Raw genomic sequence first — 11,567 nt, 5'->3', positions numbered from 1 at the left:
GCCCCGCCCCACCGCCCACAGCTCAGGCGCGGAAGGCCCCGCTGGGTCTGTAACCTGGCTGTAGGTGCCGTCGTCGTTGCACTCCGGGATGAACACCTGCTGCAGCTCCTTCCGGGCCTGCTCCTGGGTGTACTTCCTCTCGGCCACACACCGGGACATGTCTGCGGGAGACAGCAAACGGGGGCAGCGTCAGGCGGCGGAAGAGGCAGGCGCACAGGTCCCAGGGCAGCATGGAGGTCGCGGGGCCCGGAGGGACTGGGAGAGTCAGGCGAGCCTGGAAGGAGGGCAGGACAGGCGTGTCGCCCCAGTGAAAGGCTTGTGGGGTCGCCCTCGACACTTAGGAGCTCAGGGCAGGCTACTCGGCCCGGCCGGGCGAAATGTGGACCTGGCTTCATGGAAGAAGAGGAAGTGCCCGCTGCCCTCCGGCCGGCTGCTGTCTGGCTCTCCTCGGGCCCATCCGGGAACACGGGGTCTAGTCTACTCACCGGAGGGGACCGAGTCTCCAAGCCACACTGAAAATCCGAGCAGACACACTGGCCCAGACCGAGGGCGCGCCACAGCACCTCGGAAGGCATGTGACATTCTGGCCCACAGTGGGGCCCAGGAGACCCACCGGGTCTGGAGGCCGGCTCTGTGTGGCAGCCTCTTTCCTGTGCACTGAAGATCCTGCAGATGTCAAAGTGATGCCAGCTCTCGCTTCCTCCTGCTCCCAGCAGAAGTCTGACAGCACGTGGACGCGAAGGGCCGGCCAGCCGGAGCACGCCCGCCCGCCTGACTCTTCCGACTTTTGTGTTAAGGTCACCGCAACACAGTCTGATACCAACCTCCACGTCCCTACTGCCCGCTGAGGAAGCTGTCTCCCGGGACTCAGTAAACTGGTGGAAACGGAAGAGTCCAGAAACACACGAGCGTGTCTAACCCGCTCCAGACACACGAGTTAGGACGCAGACACCAAAGCCAGTCAGCGCAACCCTGGGCACCGTGAGCCGTGGCGGCCTGGGATCCCCCACCCCCACAAGGACAGGCCGCATTGGTTTGGGGCATCATACAACACAGCTCGTTTGAATTGTAAAACTTGAAAAGAATGGCTTTCCCAATGTTTCTTAAGCGCTTCCAGATTTAAATAACAAGTTATCTAGATCTTAAAGCCCTCTGGACTCCAAAAGATACTTCTTCAAACGCGTCCACTGCCCAGCGTCTTCGGCTGGCGACGTTTTGATTGCCTGGTAGTGAAAGCTGCTGGCTACGACTAAATGCCATCTGGGCAGCAGCCCCGGGGCGGGCAGCCACGTGCGATAGCTCGGGGCGTCAGTGCGCTGGATAGACTCCGTGCTGGAGGTCCACGGCAGGCTGCTGGCAGCCCCGGGGACGAGCTGCATCCAGGGTGACAGGCCTGCACACTGCAGAAACCCCCATGGGCCCAGGGCCTCGCGTCCTGGTCTGCGTTAGGCCTGGCCAGCCGGCGTTCAGCGACATGTGGTTTTAATGTAGCCTGTGTTTTAGCTGAGGAGAAATCGCTGCTTTGCTGGACTTCTGTCCTCGGTTTTGAGGACAGCCTGTGGTTTTACTGTCTAAAGGAAAACTGTGAGCTCCAGCTCACAGGGTCTCTGCTCGGTGCAGATGCAGCTACAAGTCACCTCCAACGCTGGCGCTCCCGTGGGACACGCACACACTTCTCGAAGGTCTCGTGGGCCCCGGCCCGGGCTTGGAGGCCTTCTTGGAAAGATGTCACATCTGCCACTGGTCAGACAGTTCTTGACCCTGCAGCCCTCGTGCTTGACGGAACCTGAGACCCCAGGTTTGTGCCTGCGCGTGGCTGTCTAGTCAGAGGGACCCGTGAAGACCCCGAGGCTCGGCGCTGCAGGCCTGCGTCAGCCAACCCCAGAACGACCCTGTCACCACCTGTGGAATGAATGCCGCCACCTCAAACCACTTCCCATTGTCCCGCACCCCAGGTGCTCTGCATCAGGGGTGAGGTCCGTCCTCTCGAGGACTGTGGACGGCAGCCACCAGGTCCGTTCTCAACACCCGAAGGCACCAGGGGATGTCACTCCAATCTGGGACACCTCCCTTGTGTTACTTCCGCTGTGTTATCGATTCTATCACAGTAGAATGCAGAGCACGAGATGCACCCTCCGGGCCGATGTTCCCGGGCGCAGCGCACCCCTGTGAACGCGGCTGGGCCTCCGCGGCGTGCCTGCTGCGTGCACACTTCTGACTAATTAAACACCCTGCTTTACAGAAATCGAAATATTAAGCCCACCCTCAAAGTTATATTATTCCCAGCTTCCCATTTTGCCCACTACTTTTGAAAGAACGCCACGGAAAGGTTCATCATTCTCCCCTTGAAGCTGCGGTCACGGGGGACGAATTCCGGCCCGTGCTACACTTACACGCTGCGCTTTCATGGCCGGATTAAAAGCTGGGCAGGTCCTTCGCCCAGGGCCTGGCTGAGGTTTTACTACGGACGATTTATTTTTAACTGTGTGAAAATTAAATCCTCAAAACACAGGCGCCATAAGCTTTTTATTGCGATACAACTACACATAACAAAATCCATCATTTTAACCGTTTTAAAGTGTGTGATCCAGTGGCATTTAGTACAGCCACCACCTCTGTCTGTTTCAGGACACTTTTTTACCCCAAAAGGAAATCCCAGCTCCCTGAGCGTCACTCCCGGCCCCTCCCGGTCCCGCTCGCCTGCTCTTAATCTCGATGGATTTGCCTCTTCGGGCCGTCCGTACAAACGGAACCACAGGCGATGGGGCCTCGTGTGAATGGAGTCTTTCGGGGGGCACGTGCGGGTCCCTGTGTGGCGTGTGTCTGTGCTTCCTCCTCGCGGCCGAATACACCGCTTCGTGTGGACGGACCGCGGCTCCTCCCTTCACCGCGGATGGACGCGTGGCCGTGTCCGGAACCGCGCGGCGTGGGCGATCGCGTCCGGGTCTGTGTCCGAACGTCCGCTCCCAGCCTCCTGGACCTGCGCCTGGGACGGGAACTTCTGCGTCTACGATAATTCTGCGCTGACAGGGAAACCTCCGTTTTCCAAGGCAGCTGAGCCATTTTCCGCGCCTGCCGGCGGGGCCGAGGGCTCCGACTGAGCGCGTCTTCCTCGCTGTTCGCTTTCTGTCACTCCCATCTGTAGATGTTCCCGTCACCCCAGTGGGCACGACTTGGTGTCTCACAATGTTTGGCTCAGAGTAATTTGTAAGCTACCGCCAACAGGGCCAGCGACAGCGACCTTCACGGGCGGCCGGGATGCGACAGTCCTTCGGCCTGAGAGTCCTCATAGGGACGCACGCCCACCCCACCGCAGGGTCACCAGGACGTGTGACTAGAAACGGGGCATCAGCTAACAGAGGCAGCGCGTCGCGGGCGCCACGCCGCATCACGAGCCTCTCGCAGGGCAGGACGGGCCGGGAACACGGAGTCAGCGCAGAGGGGAAGGTGCGCTGGACGCCTTCCCGGTCACAGACCCACCAACGCTGGACCAAGACCGGTGTCCAGTGGACGTGACCGCGGGCATGGCACTGTCAACTCTGAGGTCAGGCCAGCCTCACACTGTCCCTCGCGGCCCAGCTGAGGCCGGCACAGGCGGAGTTGGCGTCGGAACGCACGAGCTGGACGAGCGAGAGCAGCCGGCCAGAGGACGCTGCTCCCCTTTGGCAGCGACCACGGAGAAGGAGCCCCGAGAGCGGCCGCCTTTTATTTCTGTTGGCGTCAAATGAAGGCAGACACTGTGTTTCCAAGTCGTAATATTTTACCCACCCCAAATTTTGAAGGTCAGATTCTGAAAAAAATGAAGAATTCTGTGCTGCAATGTTCTTCGGCCTAAGTAAAATATTCTTTCCCTTCTCATCGCAGACAGATGCACTTTGGTAGACCAGCGGGGCTCCGTGCCAGGCGCCCCGTCCGCCACGGCCTGCAGCGGTCAGCTAAGCCTGGCGGGGCCACCCCCAACCGTAGCATTTTAGAGCTAGACGAGAAAAGGAACTTAGTTCTCAATTCAAATAAGCGTTATCATTTTCAATGCATAGGGACAGAAACGAATTATAATAGGAAACCCCCAAGTACATAATTGGGGGTACCGAGTCATAAAGGAAAAAAATTAAGATAAACTGCAAACTACTGCAAGAACACATTGAAGTAGTCAGGCAGTTTTTACAAGATTTCTACAGAAAACAGCTGATCGCATTATCTCTATGATAATTGATGACCACAACTGTCAATATATCAAAATGGATCATTATGCAGGTGGTCACTCAACCTTTGGGGACACTTGACTTGTAACCTCCCCGGACGCAGATTCCCCCCAGCTCTCTGACAACTGATACGTCGAGACTACCGGGTTCACTAAAGCAAACGGAAAAGAGGTTTTTCACATACTATTCAAAACCAGTCTGCCGTGTTTCTGATCACGGCTTGAATACCGGAGCAGCGATGCCAGCTCCCGTCCTGACAACTGTGGTCTGTGCCACTCAAGGTCACCGGAAGATGTGACGAGCACAGAACATGTCAATCCAGCTTAGATAATAGGGGCCAAAACACTTAAACTGTTGTCTCTATACCAGTGCACCCCAAAGGGACAGGCCTACGACTGTCGCCCAGCAGGCACGCGAAAGCACCCTCAAATCATGCGGCTCGCCCCTCCCCGGGCGACACTGATACATGGGCAGTTTCCACGGGACTGACGTGGAGGGAGGCCGGCGGCTGCCTGTGTTGGTTACCTGGGCAACGTCCCCTCCCTGTCACATCCCGGGGAGGAAGCCGTCCTCTGGTGCTGTGGCCCTGGCGTGTCTGTGCCTCAGTGGGCAGAAAGAGGTGGCAGCGTATTCCGTACCGGCCCGGTGGCAGCCAGGACACCTGTCGCGGGGTTCCGTCCGCACCTGGGCTCACACAGCCCTCCCACTCCCTGTGAGCTGCTGGGGGAATACGGGTGGCGGGCGACGGGCCAGGTGACCAGCCCGCGTGTGAGACAGCCCCAGTGTCAGGGGCCGGTCTGCATGAGCCATGACCCAGGTGCAAGGTTACTTCTGGGGGTACCCCCTGCTTACAGACGGGGGGCCCCTCTCCAGGGCGGTGCCAGCTGGTGTAGACCCACATCGCCCGCAAGAAGAGGGCCGAAGGTGCACGCTCCAGCCTTCGACCTTCACCCCAAACCCAGGATGTTTGAGCTGCACACTGCCCGGTCGCTCTAAAGCGTGACGCTGGCTAGCCCCCTCATTAGTGGCCGTTCGCTGCCCTCGGTGGCTGAGGGGCCCCGTGGACGTGATTTTGAAGTCCACAGGTATCTGTGCATTCTTTTATTTAATCCTTCGGATTTAAATTGGCTTTCAGTAGGTAAGTTTTATTTTCCTTTGCTTCTCCCTTATTTCGTGGTTTTGAGTTACAAATTTGTTTAGTTACATAAATGAGAACTCCCACCGGGGGGCTGTCCGGGAAAAGGCTGGACCCAAACACAGATGCACTCACGAGGACGGGACCTAAGAGGACACCTGTGTAGGATGCGCAGCCCCGAGGAGGCCGGCTGCTGCGTGAAGGGCTCACGGGCCCCCGAGGGCCTGCGATGGAATTCAGGCCCCTCCTCCTCATCCAGGGCACCCCCAAGGGGCCACTGCGTAGGCAGAGGTGCTAATCCACCAAATCTGTTAATATCAAGTAGCATATCAGAATCTATTGAAAAAGATCAGGCCGGAGCTGATTAATCACGTAATTTTAGGATCATATGGCACAAAGCTGCCTCAAGAACTAGCTATTGTCCACCTGAGCAAACTAAGATTCTGTGCGCGTGTGAGCATGTGAGTGTGTGTGTGTCTCCACTAAATAAATCTGAGAATCGTCACTCATTTTCTCCAAGGAAATTAAAAATAGCTACAGTTTACTAAAAACCAAACGAACACTGGGAAAATAGCTAACGAGGACAAAACATTCATATGAAACGATGGAACTTCAGGCGGACGACATCTGATCAATTATTTTCTGCTATTTTCTGTGGATGAGAATAAGTAGTTAGGGAGAGAGAAGTAATTTTTCACTTATACAAATCTTTTTTATAGAGGTGGTCTGCTTTCCCCCATCACCACGAAGAAAGCGAGAGCAAATATCCTTTTGCCGGACCAAGAATCCAGCTCACAACTTCTAAATCCAAAGTTTCAATACTTTTTATTGTAGATAGTACAGACAACTGTATATAATTTAAGAAATAATTTTAAGTGCAGCTAATCTGAATTATCTTCATCTTTACTTTTACAGAAATATCCTATAGAAAGATATTTCAGATCTGAGTTTTAACTTTTAAACGATTTTCCCTAGTAAAATTTAATTTGTGAACCACATTGGTTTTGCTTGACAAAACTTAAGTTCTTTACTTTTAATGCATCTTCCAAGAGAGCGTTACTTCCTGTCTGGGCTGGAGGCAGAAGGAAGCCCTCCCATGGGCTCGGCTCCGTCCTGGGTGCCCAGGTGTGTGGCCGTCCCTCCCATGGACCAGGCAGCTGCTTCTCAGAAACCACAGAGCGCTGGACAAACGCGTACCCTAAGCCGGCATCTGAAGCGGACCTGAGGCCCGGGGTCGGTCCCGAGACTCGGCCCCTCTGGGCAGCCCACCAATGCCGACGTGGCCGGTCCCAGGGCACGCGTTGCGTGCCTTGGCCCCGCCTGGCCCACGAGGTCCACGTGAGCATCTGCGAGCCTTGCGTCCTAGGCTCGAGTGTGACGCTGCCACTATTGTTCCTGAAGTATAAATCACATGCCCCGTTTGCTGCATCTTTTCCTCGTTAATATCATGACACAATGAAATCCAATTGAAATTACATTTTCCCTTTGGCAGGAGGTGATTCCTTCACTTTGCGGTCCCTTACGGAGCCGGCCAGGGTCTGGGCGCAGCAAGGCGCATCGAGATGCGCTTGTCGCCGGGGGCCCGGAAACCGCTGGTCACAGGCACAGTGGGGACATGAGGAAGCCGGGCCACGGGGACCCGCCGCCCTGGCCCACCTGCCTTCCCTGCCTCCGCTATGCGGCTCCCCATCCCGCTGACTTCGAGCAAACCGTGGAGGCGGGAAAAGTCCTCAGGAACGTGTAGCCGCCAGTTACGGCAGAGCCACGGGCGTTCGCCCAGGGGCCGTCGGGCTCCCTGTCCGGGGCCCGTGGGGTTGCCACCAACACGTGTGGGGACCGGCTCCTCGCAGGCACAGACCGAGGACCCAAGGTCTCAGCACCAGGGTGCAGGGCGGACCCCAGCACGTCACAGGAGCAGTGCCCAGGCCGAGAGCAGACAAAGCCCTGCCTCGCCGTGTGGAGGGGTGACCCCAACCTGTCTCCTAGGACAGGGCGCGGTGACAGGAAGAAAGCAAATTATCCAAAACCCGGCCAGGCCGGGGGCTGAGGCGAGAGGCCCCGTGGCCCTCAGAGCTCTGCTCTGTTCAGGGGACGGCTCGAGCTGGCAGCTGGACAACAGAACACCATCTCGGGCTCTGTGTGGTCTTTTTCCCTCGACAATAAGGACGAGAAGGCTCAGTCTTTCTGAACAGGATTCTGTCTGCTTGAAACGGCGGCTCGTTTTGCTGAGTCCGACCCTGGATTGGCGTGGGAAGCATTGCCGCGTTTTGCTCTAAGCGTCTGCTTAACTCTAAATCCGAGTCTCAAAGCAGGAAAATTGAAACTCACAAGTGTAAAATAAGCACCAAAAAAATAAAAATAAAATCACTGGAAATGGCCCAGGGGCCTTTGCAGAAATCCCATTATGCTAGAGAGTAAAACAAGAACGGGTCGAGACGACCGGCAACAACCTCGGGCGAGAACAGCTTTAGAACATTTTGTGACACCCCTGGATAACTTTGTGCCATGATGTCACAAGACGTCCTAAGAAAAGAGAGCTTTAATCAAGTCAAAAGCGAGTCTGCTCTTGAGTCGCAGAAACCACCCTCCTTCCTTACGTGCTCTGAAGGAAATTCAGACACGGAGCGTGGGGCTCTCACGCGCGAGACGCCGCGGAGGGCAAAGTGGGGCGCGCGGGGTGGCGGGGGGTGCCGCGCTCACCTTTGCAGCTGCCGCGGTACGCGATCTCCAGCTGCGGGTCCTTGCACTTGGCACGCTGGAACTCGCAGCGGGACAGGAAGGTCCTTCCGTCAGACGCGCAGAGAGGCTTCTGGGGGGACCCCCCGCAGTCCAGGCTGCAGTCTTTGTCCTTATCTTGATCGACTCTCAGAAACTTCAGGGGGGAAAGAAAAGAAGCCAGACAAAGTTACGGACACGTTCTGCAGAGCGGCGGTCACGGGCAGCCCCCCGAGGCCGCTTAGCGTCGGGGTGGGGACTGCGGCCGGCAGCAGAGGGCGAGCCTCTGAGCAGCCGAGGCCACCGCCCGCGGCGCGGTCCCGGTCACCGATACCTCCCGAACCTGGGGCGAGCGCTGACAGGAGGCCACGCGGACCCGTGCGTGGCTGCAGCGGGCGGGCTCCGGTCCGCGCTCCCCTCTGCCCCTAAAGCCTGAGCGGCTCTGCCTTCCTTGAGGCTGCACGTTCACGAGCCAGTTTGCTGTCCAGTCCCATCCGTTGCCTGGAACTTGGGGTGCCACCTGGAAGCGGGGGGCAGGCTCCCCCTCTTCGCGAAGCAGCTCCGCACAGCGTCACCTGCGGCCCAGGCTCCCATCGCGTGAACCGGGTTATCATTTCGGGATCAATGCCCGCACCGGGAAGGACGCTCGTCTCTGCGAAAGGCCCGCCTGCAGCGGGAGCGGAGCTGATGTGGGGCCCGCCGCCCCAGGACCGAGCCCGTCGGGATGGCCCGGCCCGGCCCCAGGCCCCCCGCTGAGCGCTCCAGGGCGCCTCCTGCCGTGGCTCCTCTGACGTCCCTGAGGCAGCACTCAGACCCCACAGTGCTGCCCAGGGGGCAGGGGGTCGCAGACGGGCCGCCCCCTCCACAGCTGCCCCCCACGGAGGACACAGGGCGCTGCCCCAACCGGACGCCCCGACCCTCTGCACGTGCTCCGACCGACCGCGAGAAGAAGGCGGGACTCAGAAAGCTCACAGGCTTCAGGGGACGGGACGAATGGAGCCCCCGCAAGCCTTCCGTCCCCGAACACCGCCCGCCCCACAGAGCGGCTGCCTCCGATTTGCGGGACGTTAGCAGCTCACTCGAGGGCAACGGGAGCCAGAGGACCAGGGCTGTGGCCGTCGCGTCACCGCATGCTCCCCGCAGCGGCTGGCCCCGTGTGTCTGCGCAGCTTCCTGGCCGAACGCTCTGCCCCAAACGCCCCTGGCTGTGGGCCGGAGGGGAACCAGGACGGGGCTCTGCACAGGCTCAGGGACCCTCGTCAGCCTGCTCCTCGCAAGTGAGAGAAACAGGAAAGTCCCAAACTTAGGCCACTTCGTTCCCTGAAAAGATGCCAACCTCCCCCAGGACGCTCGGCAGGTCCCAGTGGCCCTGCTTAGACACTAAGCGGGAGCTGAAGCGGAGATGAAGCCATTGGCGGGGGGGGGTTGCTACCAGGAGCCACGGGCTTCGCACGGAGCCGCCGAGGTCCCCACAGCCCCGTCCTGGCGGCCCAGCAGGCGTGGGCACTGTCCTGGCGTGCGCCCTTGGGGACAGGAGGCCGAGCTCGGCAGTGGTCACTCCCCAACCTCCGCGGCAGGTGGCAACCAAGAACAGTGAGAGCCCGGGCGGTGGGCCTTCCACGCAGGGCACTGGGTGCAAGAGGCACCTCTGGGCCGTCCAAGGTCAAGCAGCACACTCAGACCTGCCCTCGCTAGAAACAAGGGGACAAATGCGAACATGCGACACACTCAGGACCGGGCTTCACACCGCAGCCTATCCGGTCTCCCGTTTTAGATGAAAACATGAAGTGACCTAAATCCTCCTAATTTTATGTGGAAGAGGCGTTCCATTCGCATTTCCTGAAACGCTGAGTAAGGAAATGCAGATGACTTAGGCTAAGACGTCCTAATTATCACTTTCTCTAAACGAAAGAGACAACTCCTGCATCTTTTAACACAAAAATAAAGAAAATAAAAAGCCTAGCATTCGGGCACGTGGAATCTGACCGAAGTGCTTGATAATTTACTGGTGCAGAACTCACAAAAGGGCCATTCTTTGCTGGAAATCAGAGCACACGCTCTACGCGCAGGCCCCTCCGCTCCCCGTTTTTAATAGAAATTAAATTCCAAGGGAGACAGCTCAGAGCGGAAAATGAGCTTTCGCCTGTATTCTTGAGTAAACAAAGCCCTTAAGGGAAAAGGGAATATTCCTCTCCTGAAGAATTTGCTCCTCATTGAAAGGACTTGGTGGAGGGTTTTCACGCTGGTGGAGATGAAGGGCGCTCTGCCAAACTCAGAATGAAATCGAATGGACCTTGAGCAACACCATTAAAAAAAAAAAAGGGCTTCGAGTCATGGGGCCTCCCCCCTCACCTGCACAGAGCAGGGCTGTTTGCACAGGTGCGGGAGAGGCGAGGCGGGCCAGGGCGCACACGGCGTCTGCGGCCTGTGCATCGGTGGCTTTCACGTTGGAAGATAAGTAGGTCAGATGCAAATAGATCAAAACGGGATCTATGTTTCGCTTAATAAATGCATGGGTTTAAGCCAGAAAAAGTTGGAACGAAACCAAAACGTTTAAGAAGCAGGTTAAAACACTCTTCAAACCTTCACATGGATGGATTTTCCCACCATAATAGTGATTGAAGACTATTTTTTTACTGTTTATAATACGGAATGGGTAAACATTAAGAAAAACACCTCTGAAATGTATAATTCTGCAGGTGTACGACTCACACAAGCAAGAACTTTCTAAATAATAGGTCCCCGGAAAGTGCGGATGGCTGCCGTGGGTTTGCTTAGTCCAGGGACAAGGCTCAGACACTGGGGGTGAGCTGGGCAGAGCTGCCTGAGGGCCACACGGGCCACCGAAGGGCGGGTGGGAGCGAGGTTACAGGTTCATGCCTGCTGTACAGAAAAACATCTCCGTTTTAACGCCCGAGCTTTCTCAGATTCGGGAAAGACTCCCCACGTTTCTAGTTAAACAGAGAACGTAAGTCTGTGACGCAGATGTGGAGGCCGCTCTAGAGTCCCTCACGTGCAGCTTCAAGGCTAACGGGGAACACGGCTTTCGCCCAGTGAGACTGCGGGGTGCCCAGCCACTCGCTCGCTCGCTCATTCACTCACTCACTCATTCACTCACTCACTCATTCTTTCATTCGCTGGCAGTAACATAGGCGATTTTTGTGTGTTTTAAAAACATCCGCTTCAGTATTTTACTGTCTTTGCCTCCTTTTCATACTCCCTAAGGACAAGACCTCATCTTTTTAAGATAAATCAAAAGTCGGATCCAGCTAAAATTACACTTATTCAATAATTCTGAGCGACCGCTCACTGCCAGGCATTTTCCCAGACTCCAGGAGGGTGGGAACTCAAAGGTGGGTCTGCCCTCCCGGAGCTTAAACTCAGGAAGGCAGGTAATCCAGGACCACCCACGATTCCCACGTCACCCACGACCACCCACGAACCCCACGTCACCCACGACCACCCACGAACCCCACATCGCCCACGACCACCCACGAACCCGTCGCCCACGACCAC

At 57.1% G+C, this 11,567-nt stretch overlaps 1 protein-coding gene across 1 annotated transcript in view; it reads right to left on the bottom strand.

The window, feature by feature from the left end:
* Positions 1–11,567, bottom strand: part of SMOC2 (SPARC related modular calcium binding 2) — a 123,294-nt gene that overhangs the window by 70,522 nt on the left and 41,205 nt on the right. Inside the window, exons 4-5 of the mRNA XM_015591876.2 lie at positions 8,038–8,209; positions 55–161 (exon numbers count right to left, since the gene is read on the bottom strand). Of these exons, the coding sequence (XP_015447362.1) occupies positions 55–161; positions 8,038–8,209 (279 nt within the window). The remainder of the gene's footprint in view (positions 1–54; positions 162–8,037; positions 8,210–11,567) is intronic.

The sequence above is a fragment of the Pteropus alecto genome, unplaced genomic scaffold (genome assembly GCF_000325575.1).
Source record: "Pteropus alecto unplaced genomic scaffold, ASM32557v1 scaffold195, whole genome shotgun sequence".
Lineage (NCBI taxonomy): Eukaryota > Metazoa > Chordata > Mammalia > Chiroptera > Pteropodidae > Pteropus > Pteropus alecto.
This window is presented reverse-complemented; position numbering and strand designations above follow the sequence as displayed.